Source organism: Sceloporus undulatus, chromosome 1 (genome assembly GCF_019175285.1).
Source record: "Sceloporus undulatus isolate JIND9_A2432 ecotype Alabama chromosome 1, SceUnd_v1.1, whole genome shotgun sequence".
NCBI classification, from domain to species: domain Eukaryota; kingdom Metazoa; phylum Chordata; class Lepidosauria; order Squamata; family Phrynosomatidae; genus Sceloporus; species Sceloporus undulatus.
The window spans coordinates 237,371,568-237,388,092 of NC_056522.1; the positions used below are offsets into that span (position 1 = coordinate 237,371,568).

A 16,525-nucleotide genomic window follows, 5' to 3' on the forward strand; every position below is an offset into this window, starting at 1 on the left:
CGCGTCATAGTATGATGCAGGTGCACTGTATTATGAAACCAAATGCTTTAGTTGCAAAGCATTAAATTACACATGACTTGATTATAAACCAGTCTTCCGAAAAAAATGAAAATTTAAATATCCCAAATAGCTGCTAAAAATCACTGTTTCATAATTAGAAATAAAAGGGAAGATTCAAACTTAGTTCTGCATCAGGTGGAATACTGAAATCTAGTAGATGCAGAAGGAGGTGATCATCTCTGGAGAGCTGGAAAGTATTCTGGAGCAAGGTTTTGGGAAATATGAAGGGAAGGAGAAGAGGGACCATCTGTTGCAACTGTTAGTTAATGGATATTGCTCAGAATATATGCCTTTTACTATCAAAACATTGTAGTTTTATGAGACATTTAGCCTCATCTGTCAGAGAGTTCGGGTGCCACAATAAACTACAATTCTCAGGATTCCCTAGCACTGAACCAGGGCAGTTAAAGCAGTCTCAAACTGGATTATTTCTACAGGGTGTTTTGGACCACTGACAGCTTTACTTCAAGTGCACTATACATGCAATCTGTGTTGATGCATGGATGAAAATGGGCCCCTGTCAATTGCACAGTTGCCCACCCAATTCTAAAATAGTGCTGTTTCTATGGTGGTTGTTTTGACAGTAAAAGACATATATTCTGTGCTATATCCATTAACTAGCAGTTGCAACAGATGCTCCTTCTTCTCCTTCCCTTTATATTTTTTGGACTAGTATATGTCTGTTAAATATCTCTGTGGTAATACTCTATAGATTGTAGAGACAAAATAATAAAGATTTCATGACTATTTTATAGAAGTAAAATGCTGTCCTTGGACTTGGGGTCAAAGCTAAAGTGTTTCACTTAATTTTAGACAGATTTGTATATGGCAGGTTAAAAAAAGACAAATTCCCCCCAAATACCCCCAGCTTGGAAAACAACCATAATCCTGAAAGAATAAAATATTTTCAGAGCTGTGACAACAGCATAAGACTATGGCGGGTTACAGACTGCCATTTCAGACATCCTCAGGACATCCCCTACTCCTATTACGGACAGAGTCCGTAACAAATGGTGGCGGCCGTTCCAAACGGCCGTCGCCATTTTAATGTAGCGGACGCTGTGCATCTGCATGTCGCGCGGCGAAAGTGACGCTGCGAGTGCACGACTAGCGCCTCGCGGCAACTCTTCCGGGCCGCAAGAAGGAGCGGGATTTTCGCACTCCTTCTTGGCAGTGTCCGTGAACCACGCCGTTTGGCTGCTGCGGTTCCCGGACGCTACAACCGGCGGCGGCGGCAGACCACCGCTTCTCGGCGGTCTGTAACGCACCTATATTTCCAATACAGTGGGACCTCAGTATCCATGGGAGATTCATTCTGCCCCCCCCCCCCCCCGGATCCCAAAAATCTGTGAATGCTCAAGCCAACGTTGTCTCCAATGGCAGCGCGTGCATGCAGCTGCACCACTGTTAGGGACAGTGAGAATTCAGGTGAAGTCTCAGCATGCGCCACCACTGGGGACAACGAGGCTGCCCCTAATGGCGATGCAGCCATGGGCATGTGCTACCGTTACGGACAACGTGGGCTTCCTGTCTGTGAAAGCTCATGTCCACAAATGGCAAGTCCACAGATACTGAGGTTCCACTGTATAATGGAATAATTTCCAGACATTAGAATCAGAAATTTTGTTTGCAACAATGCTAGGTGTCCAGTTGGTCCAATTCTGTATTAGAATTTTAACACTGGAAGTTTTATTTGAAAAACATAGAAGAGAAAACTGATGTAACAGCAGCTGTGGATGTTTAAACATGCTGCAGATACACACAACAATAGTTTATAACTGCTGGAATTACACACAAGAAAGAGGTGAGATGGGTGTCTGGGGGCTTGAAAACAACAAAAGGGCACATTTGAGGCTCAAGTCATGCAACTTGCTCTGTCTGAGATCTTTTGTTCTCAGCTGAAACCCAGTGGTCTTGGCTGCAACAAAGGTATTTAAGGAGAGGGCTACAGAGAAGAAAAAATTGAATGTCTAGGGAAAGTTTCTTTCTCTTTAGCAATGGATTCCTTTATTAGCAGGAAGTTGGCGTAGATGCCCCTCCATGTTTCTTTCAACTGTTTGATTCTCCTAACTTTGCCAATCTCTTTCTCCATAATTGTGTTAGCTGGAGTCACATCTAGGCTAATTCTTGAAATAAGTTTTAATTATTATGGTAGTTCTACTGACAAAAAAGCAGTGTCTCATTTGGGGCAGGGAAATTTTGGGATTCAATACAAGTTTAAAAGTATTCATTGACAAAAGAAAGGCTTGATTTAGAGCAGGGATGAATGAGATGTTTTTGGGCTTCAGTACTTGTAGGCCCAAAACGCACTGCAGAAATCGTCCAGTTTGAGAATGCTTTGAGGCCGTGGCTCAGTGCTAGGGAATCCTGGGAATTGTAGTTTATTGTGGCACGAGAGCTCTCTGCCAGAGAAGGCTAAATGCCTCACAAAATTACATTTCCCATAATTCCCTAGCATTGAGCCAGGGTCGTTAAAGCAGTCTCAAACTAGATTATCTCTACAGTGTGTTTTGGACCGTAGTCTTTCAGCATTGGGTGTGCTGGCTAGGGTGATGGAAGATGTGGGCAAGAAACATCTGCAAGATATCAGTTGTCCTCCTCTGGTTTGGAACATGAAAACTTTGGTCCAATACCAGCATAGCCATAAACTTATTGCAGAGTAGGAGTTGTGTAGCATATGTTGCGGGATTTTTTAACTGTCCCAGCAGCCCTAGCCAGCACAGTTAATGATACAAGATGCTGGGAATTGTACCCATATATACTCGTGTACAAGTCAACCTCATGCATAAGTCAAGGAAAGATTTTGGGATAAAAATCATGGATTTTGATATGACCTGTGGATAAGTCGAGGGTCAAACTTAGGGGCTATAACAAAAGATAGAAAGGGGAAAACACCACTTCCGTCCCTCCTTCTCCTTCTCTGGACCTCTCCTGACCACCAAACACCACTTCCCAGATGCTGGAGGAGAAGTTTGAAAATCGGATTGGGGAGGAAAGGAAGTGGAGTTAAATGCGGTGTTTCTTTGATGAATAGAGAAGGCTTTAAAATCGGATTGGGAAACTCTCTCTCTCTCTCTCTCTCTCTCACACACACACACACACACACTCACTCTCTCTCTCTCTTTCTCTCCTGACTCCAGGCACGAAGAATGGAGAAGAGTGGGGTATCATGGTGGTGCTTGTTTCAGGACCTTTCTAAGCAGCATTAGTGTATTGATGCATATTAAGTGGACCCAGAATTTTAGGGTTAATTTTGGGGCATAAATTCCTTGACTTATAGATGAGTATATATGGTAGTTTAACAACATCTGGAGGGTCACACAATTCCCACCTCTGCTTCAGTTGATGTGTATAGACAAATAATTAATTCTTAATTTCAGTTCACTTTGTCATATGGTTATAATAAACACTGCTTGTTACCACAAATATGAATGAGAAACTTAAAATATTTTGTCTGGAGAAGAGAAGGTTAAGAGGTGATATGATAGCCCTGTTTAAATATTTGAAGGGATGTCATATTGATGAGGGAGCAAGCTTGTTTTCTGCTGCTCCAGAGAACAGGACCCGGAGCAATGGATGCAAGCTCCAGGAAAAGAGATTCCACCTCAACATTAGGAGGAACTTCCTGACAGTAAGGGCTGTTTGACAGTGGAACAAACTCCCTCAGAGTGTAGTGGAGTCTCCCTCCTTAGAGGTCTTTAAACAGAGGCTGGATGGCCATCTGTTGGGGATGCTTTGATTTAGATTTCCTGCATGGCAGGGGGTTGGACTGGATGGCCCTTGTGGTCTCTTCCAACTCTACGTTTCTATGATTCTATGGTAAAATATCTTTGTTAAGTGTTTAATTATATGTGGCACATAATCCAAGCAGTAAGAGCATAGGTATTTGAAAATAGCCACTCTGTAAAAAAACAAAACAAATGAGTATAAAATAGCTTGCAGGGATATTGAGTTATTTTGAGTTTGTCAAAATGCCTTGTACATTTAAATAATATGTTATATTTGTTATCTTAGCAGATCAGCGTGAAACAAGAAATTACCTTTACTGATGTAGCAGAACAGCAGAAAAGGGACAAAAAGTTAATACGAGAAGGTTTAGATATGCAAAAGAAGAAAAAAAGGAAACAGCGTTCACCAGCAAAGGTAAGACCATCAATTTGAATCTTGAAGACAGCCTGGTGATTTACTAACTGGGAATAATAGTATTTTGATATGATGGATTCAGTGATCTAACTATAATCTCAAAGCAGAGTCAAAAGATATTTATAGCATGTTTCTTTGAACTTCTTTTCACAGCATGAATATTTAGCATACTTTAACATGTGATCCCAATCAGCTCTTTTCTCCAAATATTGTTTTTTTCTCCAGCATATAGTTTTAAGGAATATTTACCAATAGTTATGACTATTTAGCTAAATAAAACCACAGATTTTGTAGAAGCAATAATGTTGGAATTATTTAAATAGCATAATAATTTTAACAACTTTATTTTTATTCAGACAGGGCATTAGTTTTGAAGTTAATTATTGTTTCTACTTGAAATTAAGTACAGCGGTCCCCCCCCTTGTGCGGCGATCTGTTCTCCCCCCCCCCCCCCCGCATGAGGGAAATTCCACGTATGCTCGAGCCCCATTAAAGTCAATGGGGATTGTGTTTGTGGCAGTGCACGTGTGCTATGGGTGTACACCCCGTTACTCTTTCCAGGGTGTGGCGCTGCTTCTTCCAGTGCAGCTTCCAGCATATGCTGGAAGCTGTGTAAAGCACACCGCATATGATAGGGGTGCACTGTAGTTACCTTACAGCATGGCCAGGGCTCTGCTTGATCAGTGGCTTGTTTGTATGCTATGCAGGGTAGGGTAGGAAAATAGCTACCCTCTCTTACCTGTAGTGGAACTGGAGGTCTCCATGTGGCAGGGTAAGAATTACTCTGACTCAATTGGACTCTTGGGGGGAGATTCTGGTGAAAAAGACAAATCTTTGTCTGATCCACTCCTGGGAGTTAAACAGGAAAACTGTATATAGTATTGGCCATTGCCAATGAGATTATTTATTTAATTTACTTATATTTCACCTCCCTCCTCCAAAGGGGCTCATGGTAGGGTTTTATTTTATTTTTTAATTATTAATTTTATTTATATTCTGCCTTTTCCCCAAGATGGGAACTCAAGATGATATAAGCATTCAAAAGATTACAGTTGAAAAAACTGAGATAAAAATAAAACTGGATTAAATAATTAACCATATTAAAAGCATAAATCTTTTTAAAACGTTTTTAAAAGTTAAAACAATACAATTGAAAACAATACGCTTCTTATAGCCCTTTCCTTAAAAGTCTTCTGTTTTAAAATCCTGTCTGAATAAAAAAGTTTTCACCTGCCAGTGAAAGAACAGTAAAGAGGTTTTAGCCTCTCTAGGAAGGGAGTTCCAAAGTCTAGGGGTTGCCATTGAGAAATCCTTCTCATGTTCCCACCTGCTGTACCTGTGAAAGGGTGGGATTTAGAAAAGGACCTCTTCTGTGGATCTCAGGATCTGAGCATACCCATATGGTGAGATAATGGTCTGTCAGCCTGGACCAAAGCTATATAGGACTTTATAGGTTATAACCAGCACTTTGAATTGTGCCTGAAACAAACTGGAAGCCGGGAGAGCTGTTGGAACAGGGGAGTCATATGATCTCTCTAATCAGCCCCAGTTAACATTCTAACTACAGCTCTTTATACCAATTGAAGTTTCTGAACAATCTTCAAAAGCAACCACACGTGGAGTGCATGTCTGCCAGAATTGGATGTAGTTGGCACACAAGCTATAGGTGTGCAAAAGCACTCTTGGCTACTGTAGAAACCTGGGCCTCCAAGTTCAAGGCTGAATTCAAGAGTACACCCAAACTGTTAGCCTGCAATTTTAAGGGGAGTGTAACCCCATCCAGTACAGGCTGAATCCCTATTCCCTGACCTGCCTTTCAACTGACCAGGAGCACCTCTATCTTGTCTGGATTGTGTTTGTTTGTTTGCCCTCATCCAGTCTATTACTGATGCCAGGCACTGGTTTAGAACAAAACAACTTTCTTGGAGATACAGAATTGAAAGGAGATATAGAATTGAGTGTCATCAGTATACTGGTGGCACTGTACCCCAAACCTCCAGATGACCTCCTCCTCCCAGCCCCCACAGTTTTATGTAAATGTTGATCAGCATACTGGATAAAACACAGTCTTGAGACACTCCATACACCAATAGCCCCCAGCACCACCATCTGGGTTCATCTCTCCAGGAATGAACAGAGTCACTGTAAAACAGTACCTCCAAATCGCATCTCAGCAAGGCAACCCAGAAGAATACCATTATCTGATTATAAAATTAGACAATAAGGTTTCATGAATTATATTGTACATGAGCAATTCTGTGAGGATATTGTATGCTAAGTATTGGAAAAAGAAACAAATTCCCTCAGAAGAAGAATGATTTATAAAGTTGAGAGAAGCAATGGATCTGGATATATTAACTTCTCTTATGAATGATACACCAAGAAAACCCATGGAAAAGAATTGGAATTGTCTTAAACTCTACTGGAAGATAAATGGTTGGAATTTTGATTAAAGATAATAAAATAAACTTTACTTTTTTGTGAGAAGAAAACAAAAATAGAACTAATTGATAGAATTAGAAAATATAACCCCTCTTCCCCCCCTCCCCCCAGTATTAGTAAGGGAATAATGTTGGAAATAATCAGAAATAAGAAGAACTGAAAGATACTATACTTTAACTCTCATTTTTAAAAAAGGGGAACCATTTCCCAGTGAACGGAAAGAGTGTAATTTGTCCTGGAAGCACTGACCTCCCTTTATTCTCTCATCCATCCAGTCTTGAATACAAAGTTCTGTCTGCTGGAATTTTGTAAGTTCTTTGGCATTGTTTTCCTTTGCTTCATCATTTAGATTCTTTTTTTACATGCTCCTAAGTTTTACCCTCGACTTATCCACAGGTCATATAAAAATCCATAATTTTGGCCCTCAAACCTGCCCTCCACTTATACATGAGGTCGACTTATAGTCGAGTATATATGGGTATTCTCAGATCCTACCTTGCTACTTTATGTATTTATCAGCCTCTCTCATGCTTCCCTGCTAAGAAAAGCAAGGGTTCACTCATTGTGGTTTATACCTATTTAAAGATCCTGTACACACCCTTGGACTGTACCTGTTGAAAAAAAGTATCTTTTCAGTTTGATATTTGACCAAGGTACCATGCACATAGTTCAACAGAAAATGATAACAGTAGTCTGCATTCTCTTCTGTGGGACAGAGCATAATAGGCCTCTAACTACCTAAAAAGTTTTGCTGAATGACTGTCAGGTGCAAGGGTGTGCAGAAGAATACACTGCTCCCTCGGGTTACGAAATTAATTCGTTCCGCGGCCGCTTTCGTAACCCGAAAAGCCTTCGTAAGCCGAAATGCCATAGGCGCTAATGGGGAAAAGCCGCGATTCCGTGTGAAATAGCGCCGAAAAGCACCAAAAATTTTTTCGTAACCCGAAAAAACATTCGTAACCTGGAACAATTATTTCCTATGGGATTTTTTCGTATCCCGGAAATTTCGTAACCTGGGTATTTCGTATCCCGAGGTACCACTGTAATTATTTTGCTTCTGGCCCTACCATGAAGTAGATCTTCAAATGGACTGCAGCCTATCTTCAGCTGGACTTGTTCCCAGTTTTCTCCCAGTGTTATGTGGTCAAAATCCTATTTATTTTGTCATCATGAGCTTCATAGAAAATTAGGGTGCCTATTTGTCTCCTTTCAGTGAGAGAGGATGCTCAGAATGAATCAAGTCCACCATCCAAGCCATGTTCTCATTCTAAAAGTCAGCAAGAGCTTCAACAGACTTTTTTGCCAAGGTAACAAGAAAATCCTCAAGAGACATCAGGGAACTACTTAGACCAGGGTTTCTCAACCAGGTTTACCCAGAACATTAGCATCCTCTGAGAGGTTGCTAGGGATTCTGTGAGAGATTGTGATTTGAGGGGCAAAGCATTTTTTTAAGCTGTAAGTTTAATAATACTTATGCAGGGGTTCCCTAACACTTCTGTAGCAAGTCCTGGTGGCACAGCGGTTAAAGGCCACAACGAACCCACAGGACTCAAGGTTGACTCAGCCTTCCATCTTTTCATAAGTAGGTAAAATGAGTGTCCAGCTTGTTTGCGGTAACTGGCTAACATATTTTAAACTGCTTAGAGAGTGCTTAGTTCACTATGAAGTGTCACAGAAATGTAAAGTGATATTACATTTTATATTTCAAGAGATCCTCCCAGGTAACAAGCTTGAGAAAGGTTGTTCTAGACTATCATTCTCCCATGTTAATCAGCCATTCATGCCCTAGCAGTTCCAAATCCAAGTGAATCAGAATCCCACCAGTTCAGGACAACAGAACTATAGAGAGTCTTCCACACCCAAGTTGCTATCATCCCACCCAGCACAGAAACCAGGTCCAGAGTGTACACTGCAGACTGAGTGGGGCCAAATGCAAATTGGGAAAGAACCATGTCTGTCATGGAGGCCTTGAAGTCTTGAGCCACTCTTGGTAAGATTTCAGCAACAGTTTAAATCCTTTAGCAAAATATGCTGAGGGAAATACAGCACCGTATTTGAGGCTACCCCAAATAGCTCAGGAATGGAGACTGTTGTGTAGTAAGACGAGGGGTACCCCAACACAATCCTGGGCACCCATCTTAGTTTACCTGCTAAAAACAGACAGACTGATGAATGGTGACACCTTGTGAAGATGACAGAAAACCTCTCTACCTCCTGAACTCTGTTGCTGCACAGAGAACTCAGGAGCAGTGTTGATAGGAATCTCATCCAACCTGGCCTTTGTGATACAGGCACAGTAGAGCACTCAGCCAGGATCAAGTCCTGGATAGCTGTTCTTTTGTTGTTCACCCACCTGACATTCAGCAGCTGTATTTTCAATCCAGAGGCTTGTTACCAAGGTTATTTAGGCCTTGTGAATCATTTTGGAGATACCATCATGTTGCCCTCTCTCACAGCAGCATAACTGACTTTCCCTACTGACCTGTACACTTGCACTGGCCACTTATTTTCCCTCTACCTCTTTCATTCTTTAAAAACAGATTTTTTCTGAACCCACACTTCCTTATCTGTTACACTTTCAATTGCTGTGAAGAGCTGCAGGTTACACTGATTGGGCTAGGAAGGACTTTTATCAACCGGTGTGATTGGACCTGATGCAATATAAGTTTTAGCTGTCTCACAGTAACTTGTATAATTATAACTTAGAATTGCAGATGCTGATTTATGTTTCTATTAACTGTTGTAATCTGTTGTTGGAGTCAGTAGAAATATTGGACTTTCCAAATAGGCTGGAGCAGAGATTGTGGAAACACACTCTCAAGGGGAAGTTCTCCATAAAAGTCTTCTGCCTTGCTCAGGAGCTGATATTTCTTGTCACACACACATCATTCTTAACATGGCCTCCTGTTAGACTTAACATTTCCTGCACCATAAAAGTTGTACTAAGCTGCTACCAATAATAATGGTGACTGGCCTTACTCAAGAAGCCTGTCTCTGTGTGTTTACTGTCCCTGCCTCGTCACAACTTGTTTTGTAGGCACAATGGCTCATTGCATCTTATTAGTGTTGTATAGGAAGATGTCTGAAACTGGACAAGAGAGATTTGGAACAAGATATGTACTACAGAGGCATTTTTGAAAACTGGGTTTGAAGACTGTGCTGCAGTTTTAAAATCCTACACATTACACTGTGTAAAAAGTATGTAGAAAGAACCACTTGGAAAGTTTTGTGATGTGCATACATCAACTGTGTTGGACATCAGCCAGAAGTCACTACATAGCTGAATTTCTAGAGAGACCAGATTTCTTTTGGAAGCAAACATAAGTAATTATATAGTGTATTTGCATTTCTGCTGCTCAGAGTATATGATGATGCAAGCCACTTGTGGAAATTGCCCAAATATGCCAAAACCATTAGGATCTGTCAAAATGGGTTTTCTCTGTTGCTATGTCTGGTTGCCCTTGATTGAAGACAAACTGCCAAACATCATTTGCAGGGACAAACTTAAAAGGGTGCACATGTACTTAGAATATGCTCTGAAGAACTGCACCTGTTTAATGAATTCAGGTTTAGGCTTGTATTTTTGAAGAGTGTCTTTGTGACATGACAAACTGCTTTTAAAAATGAGGAGCTAAAGCAAGGAAGTGCTTCTGCAGTTACAAAACAGCATGTACAAAGCAAACATGCACCTGAAATAGCTATTTGATTATTGGTCTCAGTTTTAGGTGCACAGTTATGTAAAACAATTCAAAAGATAATAAAAAACAATTGAACATTGAAGATTTATTAACAATGTCATGTTTTATTATATATCATATGTCATTAAAACTGATACAGCTTAAGACCATCAGCTCAATCCTTAACTAATACAGAAGATGTAAAGTACATATTTTTCATTTCACTGACACATTAAATTTACAGAAATACATCTCTTATCATCATTCTACTTGTACTAATGGCACCCCGCTGAAGTAAAAAGCAAAGTTGCTATAGGTGTCTTACAAGTTTTGAGCAATACAGTATTAGTGGTTTTTCATTATGTAACATCTGTTTTATTTATTTTGTTATCTACTCTTAGAGTAAATTAAAGATTCTGCTCAGGACATAATTGCATATTGAGAAGTTGCTTTACATGTTTTTTTTAAAAAAATAATCCCATCATTTGGGGAAATAATATGTTACAGTAGCATCAATAATGTTCTGACATATTTGCGTTTTGGAAGGTAAACATTGTAGAGCTTGATCTGGTGTATTACCTTTTTATATATATTCCACATCTATAAAATATAAGGTTCAATCATGTCACCTAAGGAATAGTTGAGATGTTTAATTTTTATAGTCCCTTCTGTTTTCCAGTGTGGCTTTATATAAATGTTCTCTGTTGTTATTCACTTGGATCTAATACCATTCTTCAAAAATTAATATGAGACTAAATTTTGCCCTTTTAAAAATAGATCCTTACAATAAATGAGGATGGATCACTTGGTCTGAAAACTACCAAATCTCACATTTGTGAGCATTGCAATGCTGCCTTTAGAACCAACTACCATTTACAAAGGCATGTCTTCATTCATACAGGTACTGGTGGAATTTAAATTGTCTTTTTTGTTAACTAAAGAACTGCTGAACCCTAAATAATGCACCAAATAATGGGAAATGATGTATACTTTAAATTCTAAAGTGAAGGAAATGTGGCATCTAAACTTGGGTATTCCATGCACCAAGGTGTCAAAAAATACCATAAAATGTATTTTCCTATTGATTATCTGAAATGTACTCAGACATATTTTCTGTATAAGGATATACTGTGTTCATAAACAGCCCAAATTCTAGCTTGATTTTGATTAGAAAATAGGCTCTTGGTTCTTATTTGGGCAGTGAAAGATCTCTAGTTTGGATAAGTGAAAGAGATTTTTAAATCCACCTTTTATAGTGTCATGCATTCTAATACCCTGCTTTTGTTCATGAGCTGCACCAGTCTGTTAGCATTATAGAGTCACAGAATTAATAGCCAGTGTCTTTCACCCAGATAGTTCAGACATATTTTATTTTGGAATTCACTCAGATTCTGAATTCCAATAGTCAAATATTTTAGTTCTCAACATAATTTGTTAGAGACAAATTATTTGTTTGTAGCTTTTAACTTACAGATGTGGAATTATATTGTTTAAGGTGAAAAACCATTTCAGTGCAGTCAGTGCGAGATGCGTTTCATACAGAAGTACCTGCTACAGAGGCATGAGAAGATTCATACTGGTGAGTATAGTCCCTTGAGTATCTTTACTGGTGTGCTTAAACAAGTGTTCCTCAAAGATGGCCAAAAACTGGGTGATTATGCAGTCTCTGTTTTAATATATAAAATAATGTAGGTGTGTGATTAAGCTTTACAGTTTTCTTTACCATTATGCCCTCACTGCCACTAATAAAGGATGTGTGCAAAGCTTAGGAAAAAATGTGTTTACTATTGGGCAAAGTAATAAACAGGAATTTTCCCAGAACTATTGTGGCCAAAATGCCTAACCCCTAGACATTTGCACCTTGTTTCTAAACAAAATTACTTACAGAAAATTATATGAGAGAGAGAGAGAGAGAACGAAAGAAAGAAAACCAAAGACCAAATAGTGGAAAACTGGTCCAAAGTTAAAGAAAAATAGTTATTTATATGTGTTTGTTTTGTAAACTCTGCTTCTGGAAAACCACAATTCTATAAACAAGTTTGGCTTTAATGGGTTTTTGGCATTTTGGTGCATGGCCTTTCATTACCTCCATAAATATTTAGAGATAACAATTCTTTTTGACTCCTAGATGCCAATTTTCAGCTTCTATTTCAGAAAATTTGAGCTGGTAAATCAGCTGGGTGTTACGTGGTGAGAGATATTTATTAAGTTACTATTGTATAGTGCTTCATTTGTGTGTAAACCTTAAGAGACCAAAACACAAGATCAGATTGTTTTCACAGGGGATGTCCATGCATTGGTACTCTTGGGATATTTGCACCTTAATTTTAGTAATATTTGCGTTTGCACTTTGGTTTGCATTTCTGGGCCATGATTTCCTTGCCCATCGCCTCCAGTTCCTGTAATTCTTTCTGCTGCTTTCAGTTTAATTGAACAATGTGATGTTGGATATATTCTGCATATGACAAGAAATTCATTTTATTTTATTTTTTTCACAGTTGGCATCTATACATTTTGCATCTGTAAACTGATTTAAATAAACTGAGTGATAGATTAAGTCGCATAGTTTACTAGAGTATATCATTTTTTAATACTAAAGGGGAAATTGATGTGTGGGAAAGACATTGACAATGAAAGGGACGGAGCACTGAGATCATAAGACTGATCATCTTTTTGTGACAAAGCAAGCATGATTAGAACTCTGGAAAAGAAAGCTAAAGAACAGAGGGTTGATTTAGTAAAGAAAGAAAGCAGCAGTTTCCATAGTCTGTTACTCAGAACTCCCAAGTAATATGAAGACTGAGGGGAGCTGCCTTTGACTATTGCTATATTTTGAGCATTGATCTCACACAACTGGCATCTATACCACAAGTGCAAGCAAGGAATGCAAAGCACTGTGGCATGCAGCATTGTTTCTCCACTGCCAAGGTACAATTGGAAAGTTTTTCTTTTGGTATCCTAGCTAGGCAAAATCTCAACTCTCTCCATTCTAGTGCCCTCCCAGGCATGGATTCAAGCAGCCAATGAGAAGCAGCTGTGCAAGACTTGCAGAAGAAAAAAAAAGTCTGGACTGGAAGCTCACTCCCATAGCCCTTTGCCCCTTCTTTCTAGTGGTTTTTGCATCTTTCTCTAATTTATGTGATGTTAACTTCATTTGCTGCGCTGTGAGATCAAGTAAAAAAAAAAACTTTGGGAAGAAAGGAGTACAGAGATGTGAGAAGAAACAATTTAAAAAGCATATTTTTTTAAAAATTGCTTGCAGGAGAGAAGGAAGATGAAAACGCAGTTTGGGGCAGGTTGTGCCTCACTCTGCTCAGTTAAAAATGGAAATACCATTGCTGCAGGTAATATAGGATGACCTACAGGGCTCCTGGGATGAGCGATTTGACAAAATGAGAAAAGTGCAATGAACACTTTTGTTGGATGTGGGAGGAATCTTTTTCTATGCCTAATTTAATGTGAGGAAAAGGATGGCCCCTTTTTATACCATATCCACTAATCCAGTGGTTCACCTAGCTATTGAAGATGTTGAAGGGGTAAGAAAGAAAGGGGTGAACCTACCCCCTAAAAGAATGCATAGCTTACTTTTAATGTTTTCATCCTCACAACAGTCCTGTTAGACTGTTAGACAGGTTGAGCTGTGACTGGGTCAAGGTGACCACACAAGCTTAATGGGGAAGCAGGGTTCTGAACTTCATATCTAGTGTGTCTTGGGCAGCCAAACCTGGAATGGAGAAGGGGCACAGAGGTCATGTAATAATCCTTGATTTCTGAGAGACAGCTCATAGAATCATAGAGTTGGAAGAGACCACAAGGGCTATCCAGTCCAACCCCCTGCCATGCAGGAAATCTAAATCAAAGCATCCCTGACAGATAGCCATCCAGCCTCTGTTTGAAGACCTCTAAGGAAGGAGACTCCATTTTGGTAGGATTTGGAAAAAAAGATACTGTTTTTGAGCTTCTAAAATTTGCAGTAGTGTAATATAGTTAAAAGGCTAACCAAAAGGCAAGAACACCTGTAATAGAATATTGTTGTATCTTCAAAACTAAATAGGAAGTCTGCTCCCATTGTATTTTGTGAAATGACCTACAACCTTTGGCCACCACTGGCTTTCACTGTAATTGTTCTCCAGGATTTTCCAAGGCTCAATGGGTTTTTAAAAATGTGATATCAAGAATTGCATCAAAATTCAAGTGGGTTCTTGATTGACTTAAAGTTCAAGGAGAAAGGTTGATAAAAGTGTCCACCCTCATTCTTTTGACAAAATAAAATGTACTTTTCTACTTTGGAAATAGAAATTATTATAGGGCACCCTTCCCTTACACAGGGGATCCATTCCGGACCCCCGTGTAAGGGAAATTCCACAGATGCTCAAGCCCCATTTTAAAAAATGGGACTCGTGCACATGGTATGGCATGTGCCTTGGGTGTGTGCACCATTGCCTTTTATGGCCATAGCCTTTTATGGTGACTGGTAGGGTTGCCATAATTGTCCACTAAAACCCGGGACAAAATGTAGGACAAAATCTAGACCAAACTGTAGGACAACTGCAGGACAAAACTCAGCCCAAAATGTAGGACATTTAAGAAAATGGAGGACCTTAAATGTCTGACATTTTGGGCTGAATTTTGTCCTGCAGTTGTCCTACAGTTTGGTCTAGATTTTGTCCTACATTTTGTCTCAGGTTTTAGTGGACAATTATGGCACCCCTCAGTGTAAGACACGGGCACACTGTAATAGCCATTGACTTTAATTTAGTGGGCGGATTGTGGGCCATAGAGAGGCTAACAGGTACATGTTGCTTGTACATCACCTGATAATAGAAGCAGAAGTCATGTGATGTCATAGAAAACCAACCTAGAAATTAAATGCTGTGTGTCAGGGCTGAGGGCTCAATCATGTTCTTTTTCTTCTCTTACACCCTGTATCTTGCTAGGTTAGAAAGTGTTCTCTCTAGTTCTTGAGATTATTTTCATTCTAACTTCTTATGCAGTGTAGGACAGACTACTATCTATCCCTCACATGTCAAAGAACATTTACAGTCTGCATGTAGAGTTTAATCCAGAAAACATTAACAGTTCAGTTCTTTGTTGTGTTCTCTGTGATCCACACATACTAGTTTTATGATTGCGGTGAATCTTGATTGAAATATTCTATAACTCAGGGCTCATCCAGAGCCAAAAGTCTTGGGATTTGATGGGCTGTTTCATGTCCGTGTCTTATGTCATGTAAAGGTGTTTCCACACCTTGCCTCCAGATGCCCTAAAGATACCAGGGCTTCATTCTTATTTTTTTGTCTGGTGTGAAGTGTGGTGTGGGTGAGGTTTCCTCTCGTTCCTGGACGGAGCGAACAAAGTTCAGAGGAGAATCTTTGTGGGTGAGAGCATATACCCATTCATTGCACCATTACAGCACTGTCCAACATCTGGAGAAGATACAAGTTATCCCAGTAGGTGAAATTATCTCTTGTTTGATTCAGAATCTCTCAGAGTCAAAAAGAAAACACTTCCTGCCCTGGTCTTAAACGTCACAGCTGGTCCCTGGAATTAGCTCACAATGCATCAGGACAGGAGGCACATCATTTGGACATTTAACACAAAAACCAAAAACCCAAACTTAATCAATACAGGAACAACCCCCCCCCCAAAAAAAAAGTCTGGATGAACCCTGTGTAGAGTTTTGGCAGGGGTCCTGCAGCCATCTCTCCCATTGCATGTGTAGACATCTCCAGTGTCTTTTCATATGCCAAGTCAGCAACATCAGAAATAATGTTCTCTTCAATAACTTTTCATTATTGTTGTTTTTTCTTTGGTCATTATATTGCTTCTTTAGTCTTTGTATTTCATTATCATTCTTTTTGGATTTAACTATATTTTGTTGTTGTTCATGGATTGAACTGAAACACTGAGAGTAAATAAAGACTGTGATCTGGGTTTGTTTGTGTGGCCTCTGAGGCCTTGTTTAAGCTGCACCTGATGAAGGAGTAAAACTGCCTTCTCAGAGAAACACTACCTTTTTTGTCTGGTCAAGAATAAGGATTGTAGCCTTTTTAAAAAAATTAAACAAGCTTTTGGCTGTTAACTGATTGTGGCAGAATGTTTTTTAATGTGCTGTACTTCTATCTTCTTCAGTGCTTTAAATGTTTTAAACTGTTTTAAATTAGTATTTTTAATAAAATGGCTTATTTAATTGTTTTAAGGTT

At 39.4% G+C, this 16,525-nt stretch overlaps 1 protein-coding gene across 3 annotated transcripts in view; it reads left to right on the forward strand.

Moving 5' to 3' along the window:
• ZNF148 (zinc finger protein 148) overlaps nucleotides 1–16,525 on the forward strand; it is a 54,203-nt gene that overhangs the window by 23,573 nt on the left and 14,105 nt on the right. The window contains exons 3-5 of one of the 3 annotated variants that reach the window (XM_042473493.1): nucleotides 4,075–4,203; nucleotides 11,100–11,223; nucleotides 11,818–11,901. In XM_042473493.1, the coding sequence (XP_042329427.1) occupies nucleotides 4,075–4,203; nucleotides 11,100–11,223; nucleotides 11,818–11,901 (337 nt within the window). The remainder of the gene's footprint in view (nucleotides 1–4,074; nucleotides 4,204–11,099; nucleotides 11,224–11,817; nucleotides 11,902–16,525) is intronic. The other 2 variants (XM_042473502.1, XM_042473511.1) reach the window with 2 other exon arrangements.